General features: G+C 48.1%; 1 protein-coding gene across 1 annotated transcript in view; it reads right to left on the bottom strand.

Annotated features, from left to right (window-relative positions):
• The window catches only part of SLC2A7 (solute carrier family 2 member 7), a 34312-nt gene that overhangs the window by 9700 nt on the left and 12480 nt on the right, over window positions 1-12132 (bottom strand). The window contains exons 6-10 of the mRNA XM_007942656.1: window positions 10516-10641; window positions 9865-10052; window positions 7214-7324; window positions 5450-5551; window positions 3468-3543 (exon numbers count right to left, since the gene is read on the bottom strand). Coding sequence (XP_007940847.1) covers window positions 3468-3543; window positions 5450-5551; window positions 7214-7324; window positions 9865-10052; window positions 10516-10641 — 603 coding nt within the window. The remainder of the gene's footprint in view (window positions 1-3467; window positions 3544-5449; window positions 5552-7213; window positions 7325-9864; window positions 10053-10515; window positions 10642-12132) is intronic.

Here is a 12132-nt window from a genome sequence, read left to right on the forward strand (position 1 = left end):
TGCCCAACCTTCCTTCTGAGGAGTGGCTGGTGAGTTTGAACCACCAGCCTTCTGGTTAGCAGTCAAGTGCCTTAGGCACTACACTACCAGAGCTCTATGTTGTATTTGTTGTTGTTGTTATGTGCCATCGAGTCAGACTTGACTCATAGTGACCCCTCCTTGGGTTTCCGAGGTAGTATCACTATGGAAGTAGATTGTCCCATCTTCCTTCCCAGAAGTGGCTGGTGGGTTTGAATCACCAGCTTTCTGGTCAGCAGTCAAGTGCCTTAGGCACTACGGCATTAGTGAGCTAAAATGGACTGGTATGGGCCATTTTGAATCAGACAACCAAATAATCTACTACGCCGGGAATGACAAATTGAAGAGGAATGGTGTGGCATTCATCATCACGAAGACTGTTTCAAGATCTGTCCTGAAGGACAAAACTGTCAGTGATAGGATAATATCCAAACACCTACAAGGAAGACCAGTTGATACTACTATCAAATTTACACACCAACCACCAAAACCAAAGAAGAGGAAATTGAAGATTACTTCTTCAGTCTGAAATTGACCAAACAGTAAGGTGCAGTAAGGATCGTGAGGCTGGCACAAGACTGGGGCAGTGTTTCGTGCTGGTGTGCATGGATGGGGTCACTATGAGTTGGAGATGACTCTACAGCACCTAACAACAACAACAACAACAAGTGTCATTGTCTACCATCCTACCTTGCACCTAATCACCTGTATGCCCCAAGAGGAGCCTGGGGCAATCAAGATGTGTTGATTATCACTGGTGATTGGAGTGCGAAAGTTGGAAACAAAGAAGACTTACCAGTAGTTGGAAAATACGGCCTTGGTGATAGAAATAATCCTGGAGATCTCATGATAGAATTTGCAAGATCAATGACTTATTCATTGCAAATACCTTTTTTCAACAACACAAGTGATGACTATATACATGGCCTTCACCAGATGGAATACACAGGAATCAGATTGACTATATCTGTGGCAAGAAGCAATGGAGAAGCTCAATATCTTATAAATTACTGAAGATAATTTATAAATGGTTGTAGCAGTATATTGACAGAGAGCTCCCAGAAATGCAAGCTGGATTCAGAAGAGGATGTGGGATGAGGGATATCATTGCTGATGTCAGATGGATCTTGGCTGAAAGCAAAGAATACTAGAAAAAATGGTTACTTATGTTTTATTGACTATGCAAAGCATTCAATTATGTGGATCATAACAAATTGTGGATAACATTGAGAAGAATGGGAATTCCAGAATATTTGATTATATTCATGAGGAACCTGTATATAAATCAGGAGGCTGTCATTCAAACAGAACAAGGGGACACTGCATGGTTCAAAATCAAGAAGGGAGTGCGTCAAGGTTGTACCCTTTCACCATACTTATTCAACTTGTATGCTGAGCAGATAATCTGAGAAGCTGAATTATATGAAGAAGAATGTGGCATCAGGATTGGAGGAGACTCATTAACAACCTGTGACATGCAGATGACACAACTTTGCGCTTACTGAAAGTGAGGATGACTTGAAGCACTTACTGATGAAGATGAAAGACTACAAGTCTGCAGTATGGATTATACCTCAATATGTTGTTGTTGTTGTTTGCCGTCGAGTCGGCCCCGACTCATAGCGACCCCTCCTTGGGTTTCCGAGGCAGTATCACTACGGAAGTAGGATTGCCCAACCTTCCTTCCGAGGAGTGGCTGGTGGGTTTGAACCGCCAGCCGTCTGGTTAGCAGGCAAGTGTCTTAGCCACTATGCTACCAGAGCTCCCACACCTCAATATAAAGAAAACAAAAATCCTTACAACTGGTCCAATAGACAACTTCATGGTGGATGGAGAAAAGATTGAAGTTGTCAAGGATTTGATATTATTTGGTTCTACAATCAATACCAGTGGAAGCAGCAGTCAAGACATCATATGGCATATTGCATTGGGCAAAATCTGCTGCAAAAGACCTCTTTCAAGTGATGAAGAGCAAAGATGTCTCCTTGAAGACTAAGGTACGCCTAACCCATGCCATGGTATTTTTAATTGTCTCTTACGCATGTGAAAGCTGCACAATGAATAGGGAAGACTGAAGAAGAATTGATGCTTTTGAGTTGCGGTGTTGGAGAAGAATGCTAAGAGCACCATGGTCTGCTAAAAGGACTAACAAATCTGTCCTGGAGGAAGTGCAGCTGGAACGCTTTTTGGAAGTGAGACTGGCTAGACTTCATCTCACCTACTTTGGTCATGTTGTCAGAAGGGACCATTCCCTGGAGAAGTATATCGTGCTTAGTAAAGTGGGGGGTCAACAAAGAAGGGGAAGGCCCTCAACAAGATGCGTAGATACAGTGGCTTCAATGATGGGCTCAGGTACAGTAAGTATCATGAGGCTGGCACAAGACTGGGGCAGTGTTTCGTGCTGGTGTGCATGGATAGGGTCGCTATGAGTTGGAGATGACTCAACGGCACCTAACAACAACAACAAGTGTCATTGTCTACTATCCTATCTTGCACCTAATCACCTGTATGCCCCAAGAGGAGCCTGGGGCCTGCAGAAGGTCAAGGGGGCTTGCTCCAGGCTACCCTACCAGACAGAAGAGGGTAAAACAAGCCAGAACCCAGGTATACACACACACAATAGCCCATTCCCCAGAGACCCCCCGCCCTCCAACTGAGGTGCCTCAGAAAGGCTTCCTGCCCAAAACCCCATTTTTTTAAGATTAAATATTACTACATTGGTCTTGTCCATGGCTGCAGACTAAGATGTTCTCCATCGATACCTGTTAAATGGGTTAATACCTTTATTCTGGTTTGGGAACAGCTCTTTCAAAGCTTCTGCAGGGAATGTTAACATTAGAGTACTAGGAGTAAAAGCTAGGAGCTCTGGTGGTGCAATGGTTAAGCACTTGGCTGCTAACCAAAATATTGGTGGTTAAAACCTACCCAGGAATTCTGGGGCAGAAAGACCTGATGATTTGCTTCCAAAAAGATTACAACGTAGAAAACCCTATGGGGCATTTCTGTTAGGAGTTTGCTACAAGTTGGAATCAACTCTATGGCACCCAACAGCATGAGTCAAAGCAGGGAGAACTCGCCTGTGTTCTCAGATGGCCACAGGGCGAAGGGAAACTTGGAGTCTGGAGCTGCTCAGAAGTAGACCTAGAGCTATGCATGCACAGAATAAGGCAACACGGGATTGTGGTGGAGATGAGAGGGACCAAAGACAGATTAACCTGGGGGCCCTGGGCTTGGAGGCCAGCACAAGCAAGTAGAGGGTTTCCAAATGAACCCAGATGCTCCCCCATTGGGCCCAGCTGACTTGAGTCCCTCTTTACAGAGGCTCTTCCCCTTGTTGGACTCTGGATCTGAATCTAGGCACCTCCAGAGCCATAGAAGGTCACTAGGGCACCAGCCTGGCTCTCACATTCCTTAGCCTGGCAGGGTCAGGGAGGGATAGAGGTACTCACTGGGCCCAATGGAATGTCCCGCGATGTAGGCAAAGACACAGATGATGCCAAGGTAAGACAGCTCAGGGACAGTGCTCTGTGGGGACAGACAGGGACATCTATGGTTGGGAGGGCCTGGTCTGGGACCTGAGAGCAGAGGCCAAGAGCCCTGCAAACAGGTGGGCCCACCTTCAGGTCCACTTTCCTGCTGCTGGAAGAAGGAGCCCCACATGAATGTCCCAGCACCTATGTGACTACATACATGGGCCTCAAGGGCTCTGTGGGCAAGAGAGGAAGCAGATAAGAAGAGTGACTGATATATACATAGCCTTTGATTGCTGGTGGGTACTCTCACCACCTTTCCTTACAGGACAGTAAGGTAACAGTAGAGCTGCTGCCATTGATTACAAGCTAGTGCCAGGTGTTGATTTCTGCCCTTCACATCCACTGTCTCACCTGTCTTCACATCCCCCCTCTGAGTATACCATTGTTTCCATCCTACGTGAACACAGTGACTCTGCTCAGAGAGCCCTGGACACATACTGAGAAGAGATTCGGCCTTTCTGGGACCAGTGGTGGCCTAATCATGAACTCAGCAGGTGACCGAGTTTAGATCTGGACTCACTATTCCACCCTCTGGAGAGAACCCTTGTAGAAACCACAGACCAATCTACCAGTTTTCCTGAAAGGCTGAGCATTTCACATCCTGATCACTTCTAGTTCAATGGGAGAAGAAATGGAGTCTCTGAAAGTTGGAGTGACCCAAGACCACCTTGTTGACACATGTAGCAGACCTTGGTGAAAGGGCTCCTTGTACTTGCCCAAAGTTATCTGGACTTTCAACTATATTGTTGTTGTTGTTGTTAAGTGCCTTCTTTCTCTGGTCTCATATAGATACCTTGGGAATCAACTGAACAGCACACAACAACAGTACTAGTTTGGGGCCCTGGTGGCACAAGGGTTAAGCACATAGCTGCTAACTGAAAGGTTGGTGGTTCAAACCCACCCAGCAGCTCAAACCCACCCAGCAGCTCCATGACAAAAAGATCTGGTTATCTTCCACCGTAAAGATTTATAGCCTAAGAAACCCTATGTAGCAGTTCTACTCTGTAACACATGAGTCACTATGACTTGGAATCAGCCGCATGGCTTACAACAACAACAATCCTAGTTTACCTGTGGTCCATCTCTACATCTGTTCTCATTTTCTTGTACTTCTTCAGTGGGAGGATTTCTTCTTACTTCTCTTAAATCGATACTCGTTCATTATATGTCAGTGTTTTCTAGGGTTGTTGTTGTTATGTGCCATCAAGTCGGACCTGACTCATAGCGACCCCTCCTTGGGTTTCCGAGGCAGTATCACTATGGAAGTAGATTGCCCCATCTTCCTTCTGAGGAGTGGCTGGTGGGTTTGAACCACCAGCCTTTTGGTTAGCAGTCAAGTGCCTTAGCCACTATGCTACCAGAGCTCCTAGGGTAGCAGCATTTATATATTAAAATGCATGTTTTGTTATAAATTGTTTTCTTTATTCTCTTTCACCTTATGTTGTTGCTGGGTGCCACAGAGTTGATTCTGACTCATAGCGACCCCATGTGACCCAGTAGAACTGTCCCATAGGGTTTTCTTGTCTGTAATCTTTACAGGAGCACATCACCAGGTCTTTTCTCCTACAGAGCTTCTGAATGGGTTTGAATCATCAACCTTTGGCTAGCAGCCAAGTGCTTAACTGCTGTCCCACCAGGAGTCCTTCTTTTACCTTATTGTTGGGGCATTACATTTATTTACTTAGCTATCCTGGTGTGTATGGGTATATGAAGTCATTCCTGAGTTTCATTTCAGGAGATGTGGTAACGGGGACACTGCATAATACTTGTATATAAAAGGGCCGGGAGTCAACAGGTGAGGACCAGCCATGTGGTCTAGGGTGCTGGTTCTATGCCAATGCCTTCCCACCTCCCTGCCAAGTCCCAGTGGTCAAATGGGCAGATAACGTGGTCCTAACCTGGAAGAGCAGCGCCAGTGTTAGCCCGAGGCAGGCCAAGCCACAGATGCCATAGCCAGTCAGCAGGAGGCACCTCCGCCCCAGCAGCTCCACGATACCGGCCTACAGGGGAAAGTGCAGAAAGGAGCTCGAGGTGAGAAGTGCCATAGGCTCCGGGGCCTTCAAGCTGGGCCCCTGCATCCCCATCCCTCTTCCCACCACTCCTCAAACATCCCTTTGATAGCCCTGCTGCTGGCAGCTTGGACCACAGGCTGCTTATTTGGACGTGAGGTTGATGGTCATGCAGTCAGACTCTGCACCCACTGCCAGTCACTGTCCCAGTCATCTGTGGTCCCCTAGATTTCACCCCCTATTCCTCCTGGCTGCTCAAATGGACATTCACACTGCTCAGAATCTGGCCTCATGGTGGGAGGGCCACGCATCCCCATTCATTTTCCAGGGTTCTTCCTAGACAGGAACTTCCCACTCCCTGCCTAGTGGGCCTCTTCTCTGGTATAGCAAGTGTGGGCCCTGGCCCTTCCTACTGGCCTCCTTTCTTTAGTTCTAATACTCTTTCCATCCCTGCTCCAGCCCACCACTACCCTCACTGACAGTGGGCACTCATCAAGGGCCTACTCAGTGCCCATGTTTACCCATTTCACTCCTGCTTCTCCAACAACCCTAAAGGAGGAGACTGTCATCACCACTCAGTGAGCACTACTCGACCAGTATCTTATGAAAAAGGGAGGGAAAGGTCTGAGATCAGCTTCGTCTCCAGCCTAATCCTCAGGAGTTGCTCCTCCAGGAGAGAAAGGCAGGGTCCTCTGTGTTTCTGGCTTGAGTTTCTCCAGGTAGCAGGATGGGAAGAAGGTTCTGTTGTTGTTGTTGTGTGCCATCGAGTCGGACCTGACTCATAGCGACCCTCCTTGGGTTTCTGAGGCAGTATCACTACGGAAGTAGATTGCCCCATCTTCCTTCTGAGGAGTGGCTGGTGGGTTTGAACTGCCAGCCTTCTGGTTAGCAGTCAAGTGCCTTAGCCACTATGCTACCAGAGCTCCCAAGAAGGTTCTAGTCATGATTATTTGTCCTAGGGGAGGAGGGCTCAGATGACAGAATGGCCCTGTCCCAAAGGGCAACAGGGAGGGGAGCTAAGGGATCCAGCAGGAGGAAGGGGTGGGCAGACTCTGGGGAAGGGTCTGGAATCAGGCCAGGACCTGCTCCTCCTTCCCTCCTTCAGTTCTCCCATCATCCTCTGCTGCTGTCTTTAACTCCCACCCCTGTCTCCGTTACATTCTAAATCCTCTGGAAATTGACTGAGGCTTAAACTAGCTCTGGGGAAAACATAAATAAGTAATACATTTTCAGAAGGTTAGCCTCACAGGTAACCCAAGATCCAGGACTTAAAATAATAAGAAGAAAGCTTGAGAAAGCCCTAAAGAAAGGCCTATCCTAATCATGTACCTCTAAGGAATGCACTTCGTCAATTCAACCTTTTCATGATGCATGTAAATCATGGCCTAAGTGAATCACACTTTCAGATACCAAACTCTGAAGTAATAGTATTACACCAATAAGAAAGAGCGCCACTATCAGAACATGGTATTACAATCACTGTAACCATTCCACAAAGGAAGAAACTTGGACATGAAGTTATTTGAGTGACCTGCTTGAGGTCACACAGCTAAGAAGTCCATGTGCATGTCCCTCAGGCCACCCCAGGGCCAGCACTGCCACCACACCTAAGATGACTCTGTGGGGCTCCTGTGTTCATCCCTAGTCACTCACTGAGATGACAGTCATCACTATGTTGACCACGCCGGCCCCCACCGTGACGTACTGGGAATGTGCGGCATCCACCCCTGCCGAGGCATAGATCATGTCTGCGTAGTAGTTGATCTAAAACAAAAGCACAGGGGCTGTGAGGAGAGGCTCTGAGACCCAGCCTGTGGCTTAAGTATGACTTAATGTCTGGTAGCATAGTGCCTAAGGCATTTGACTGATAACCAGAAGGCTGGCGGTTCAAACACACCAGCCACTCCTCGGAAGGAAGATGGGGCAATCTACTTCCGTAGTGATACTGCCTCGGAAACCCAAGGAGGGGTCGCTTTGAGTCGGGTCCAACTCAATGGCACATAACAACAACAACAAGAAGCAACAGATGGTCCTGGAAGCCTGCATGTGAGTGCCTTGGACAGGAAGGAGGAGGCAGGTTGTGGGGAAAAGGGCCATGAACTGGAGTCAGGAGACCTGGGGTGGAGTCTGGCTCTTCCCTTTGCTGAGCCTCAGTTTCTGCATCCGTGCAATGGGCTGGATGTAGAGCTGGAGTAGACCATCTCTGCTGTTATTGCTGTTGTTAGCTGCCATTGAGTTCATCCCTCACTCCTGGCCCCCGTATTTTATACAGTAGAACTGCTCCATAGGGTTTTCTTAGCTGAAAGACCCGGGGATCTGCTACTTTAACCTTACAGCCAGGAAAACCCTGTGGGGCAGTTCTATTCTCTAACACACAGAGTTGCCATGAGTCAAAAACAACTCCACAGCACCCAACAACACTAATCTTTATAGAAGCTGTTCACCAAACCTTTCTTCCATGGAGTTGCTGGGTGAGTTCAAACTACCCACCTTTGGGTTAGCAGCCAGTAGCAAACTGCTTGGGCTATCCAGACTCCCAGTCCCTCTCTCATCTGATGCTTTGTATTCTACCATCTCAGGTCCCCTACAATGGTTTCTTGCTTCTCATTCTGGGCCAAACCAACCCCAAACTTAGCTTCTCTTCTGGCTCAGCCCCAATCATAGTCTCATATACACCGTTCTGAAAGCCACAGGTGCTGTTTCCCATTTGGGGGTTCCTGCCTGGGCTGCTCACTTCTCCTAAGGTCACTTGTTAAACATCCATGAATCCTCAAAGGCCCAGTTCAAAAGCCACCTCCCTCCTGACACTATCCTCTGGCATCAGTTGGGCTAGTCACTCAACCTCCTGTTTCCTGGAAGTGACCCCCATTTTTTCAGATCTACATCCTTCATTCCACACGATCAGTAGATTCAGTTACAGTAAAAGCAATCACACTCACACAAAGTGATGCCAACATCGGTCATGGCTGCGTGAGCTTGGGGTGGGTCCCTGGCCCAGGGTGGGCCAACGACTTACCTTCCAGGAACCCAGCTCCATCTCCGTCTAACTGGTCTCTTGTACAGAGGGGAAAGGACTATTGGCAAGAGGTTTATTCTCTTGGGGAAGCCTAGAAAATTGTTCTGGAGCAAGAGAAGATGACTGCAGGTGTGTGGGGAGAGGTGGAGCTGGGAGACAGAGAGCCTAAACTCTTCCCAGGGCTGCCTGTTACATGCAAACAAAATGTCCTGAGCAATAAAGTGTGACCACCTGTCACAACCCTCATTTGGAACTTTGGCTCATGCACAGAGTCCCCAACTCATCTTGCTTTTGCTCTTCCTGGATGCAGAGCAGAACTTTGCACACAGAAAGAATACTAAGGAGACAGTGGTGGCTTGGGGGTAGATTTCTCGCCTTCCATGCAGGACACCCGAGTTTGGTTTCTGCCAATGCACATCATATGCAGCCACCACCCGTCTATCAGTTGCTATGATGCTAAGTAGATTTCGGAAGAACTTCCAGATTGTGATGGACAAGGAATAAAGGCTTGGTGGTCTACTTCTGAAATATCAGCCAATGAAAATATTATGGATCACAGCAGTCTAATTGGCAGCTGATCAGCTGGCACAGAACCAGGAAGCATTATGGTCTGTTGCTTGTGGAGTTACCATGAATTGGATACTGACTTGACAGCAGCTACACACACACACACACACACACACACACACACCCCTACACTCACTGCCGTCAAGTCAGTTCTGACTCATAGGAACCTCTCCTTGGGTTTCTGAGGTGGTATCTCTACAGAAGTAGATTGCCCAATCTTCCTCCCAAGGAATGGCTGGTGGGTTGAATTCCCAGCCTTCTGGTTAGCAGTCAAATGCCTTAGGTACTAGGCCACCAGAGCTCCCTGACAGCAGGTAACAATAGCTATGTCAATACTATCCATGATATTGTTGCTAGGTGCCGTTGGGCCCATTTTGACCCCCAGCAGCCCTCTGTGACAAGAGAGAAGTGCCCCAGAGGGTTTTCCAGGCTATACTCTTCACAGCAGCGGAGCACTGGTTCTTTCTCCTGAAGAGCCACTGGGAGGGTTCAAATCTCCAACCTTTCGGTTAGCAGCTGAGTGCTTAACCACTACACCACCAGGGCTCCTTGAACACTACCCATAATACTTCACTAAATGTTTCTTAACTAAATCAAAACTGCCTTTTAGTGTGTAACAGTAGCCATGTGCACAGAAAGCAGTCCACCCAGGGCTGACCCCTTCTCGCCAACACTGGCCCACTGCTCTGGCCTCAGTGGCCATCCCCACAGCCCAACGTACTGCATTAACTCCCGAGAGCTGCTGCCCGGCCATCAGCACAATGATGGAGACGAGCTGCCATCGCAGAGGCCGGAATGTGAAGAGGTTGAGCACGGACAGGCGGCCCTCAGCCTTCTCAGCCCAGGCCTCCAGACGCATTTCCTCCATCTCATCCTCCACGTCAGCCTGGCCGCGCAGTGCCCTCAGAGCTGTGGGAGAGAAGAGTGTATATGCCAGCATGGCCCAGCCTCCCGCACAGCAGCCTTATCAGAGTTTAAGGACAAATGGGGCTCCCTCTTGCCTCTGAGGCCTTTCCACTCTGGCTGTAGGTTGGCTGTCTCCCTAGTGCTAAGTGCTCACCTGTCCCTAACTAGGTCCCAATGCTGTGACCATGTTCCCATACCTGATCAAACTCTTGGCTCTCAATATGCTGACCAACTCTGATCCCATCTCTTACTCTTGGTACAGTTTCAGCCTGGGGTGGCCAATCCTATCCACAGACCCCCTCCATCCCTGCCCTTCCACCCTCCAGGGGCCTGCATCTCCTGCACACCTCTCAGCCTGTTCTCTGCTCTGAGCAGGACTGGGGAGGGACAGATTGGCCGGCATCGGGGTGGGGTAGGGAGGGAAGGCACTGGAGGGCTCTGAAGGAGCTGCCTGCATCACAAATACCTTGTCGAGCTGTGTCCTCATCTCTTTTCTGAATCAGGGTATAGCGGGGACTCTCGGGAAAGAAGGGAAGGGTCAGGAGTTGAAGCAGTGCGGGAATCCCTGTGATGGCGAAGAGCACAGGCCAACCTGGAAGAAAGCAACACCATGAACTTGAAACCCTAGTGGGCCAGGGACCCCTGGGGCTCCAAGCATCCCTTGCTGACCTTCCACCAGAACTCTCTTCTCTTAGAAGTTCACTCGCTCATGATGTCTCAGCTCTTGGTGAGAACCAAGAACAGTAGGGACATAGTCCTTGCCAAGATGTAGCTGCCCAGGGCCTACCCACAAAGGGGTGCCACATTAAAGATGGAAAAAATAATTATAATAGGAAAAAAGTACATGTACTATTAATTCATTTTGCAAGAAGAGTGTTGCTTTTCTTGGGAATAGTGTATGGTTTACAAGTTTGAGCCCTAGAGATGTGAAGTCACATTTGTTCCAATGTTATGGTTGGAAAGTGTTTGTGTGTATTGGGGGGTGGGGGAATCCCAGTGCTCTGATTGTGTGAGCTCCTTCTGGAAGGTGGTACAGAGATTTGACTGAGAGTCCATATGTACAAGACCACCTCCCACCATGCTAGCTAGGATGTGAACTGCAAGGTGAGTGAGCCTCTCTAAGCCTCACCCTTCTCATCATTGAAATAAATGCATAAGGAGTGGAGGGGATTGAGACCACACTCTTTAAGCCCCCAATGTCAGCTGCATGGAGTTGGCTAGGACTCATGGCAACTCCACATGTGTCAGAGTAGAACTGACATAGGCTTTCCAATCCAGATAGATAGATAGATAGGTATACACACACACACATACACACACCAAAAAAAAAAAAAAAAAAACCAACCTGTTGCCATAGAGTCAATTCTGACTTGTAACCACAATATAGGACAGAGTAGAACTGCCCCATAGAGTTTCCAAGGCTGTAAATCCTTAGGGAAGCAGACTGCCTCATCTTTCTCCCATGGAGCAGCTGCTGCATTCGAAACGTTGACCTTTTGGTTAGCAGTCAGGCACTTAACCACTGCACCACCAGAGCTTTTGTTGTTGTTAGGTGCCATCGAGTCATCTCCGACTCATAGCAACCCTATGTACAATAGAACAAAACACTGCCCGGTCCTGTGCCAGCCTCATAATCCCTGCTATACCTGAGCCCATCGTTGCATCCACTTTGTCAATCCATCTTATTGAAGGCCTTCCCCTTTTTCATTGACCCTGTACTTTACCAAGCATGATATCCTTCTCCAGGGAATGGTTCCTTCTGACAACCTGACCAAAGTAGGTGAGATGAAGTTTGGCCACTCTCGCTTCCAAGAGCTTTGATATACATATAAAACATGGTGTTGTTGCTAGGCACCACGGAGTCCGTTCCCACTCATAGCAACACCATGTATGACAGAACGAAACACTGCCTAATCCTGCACCATCCTCACAATTGTTGCTATGCTTGAGCCCGTTGTCACGCCATAGTGTCAATCCATCTTGCTGAGTCTTCCTCTTTTTCTGATCCTCTACTTCACCAAGGATTATATATATATATATACACACATGTATATATAGAGATAGATATATACCATACGTATGT

This window comes from Orycteropus afer, unplaced genomic scaffold (genome assembly GCF_000298275.1).
Source record: "Orycteropus afer afer isolate SDZICR_OR568_19922 unplaced genomic scaffold, OryAfe1.0 scaffold00094, whole genome shotgun sequence".
Taxonomy (NCBI): domain Eukaryota; kingdom Metazoa; phylum Chordata; class Mammalia; order Tubulidentata; family Orycteropodidae; genus Orycteropus; species Orycteropus afer.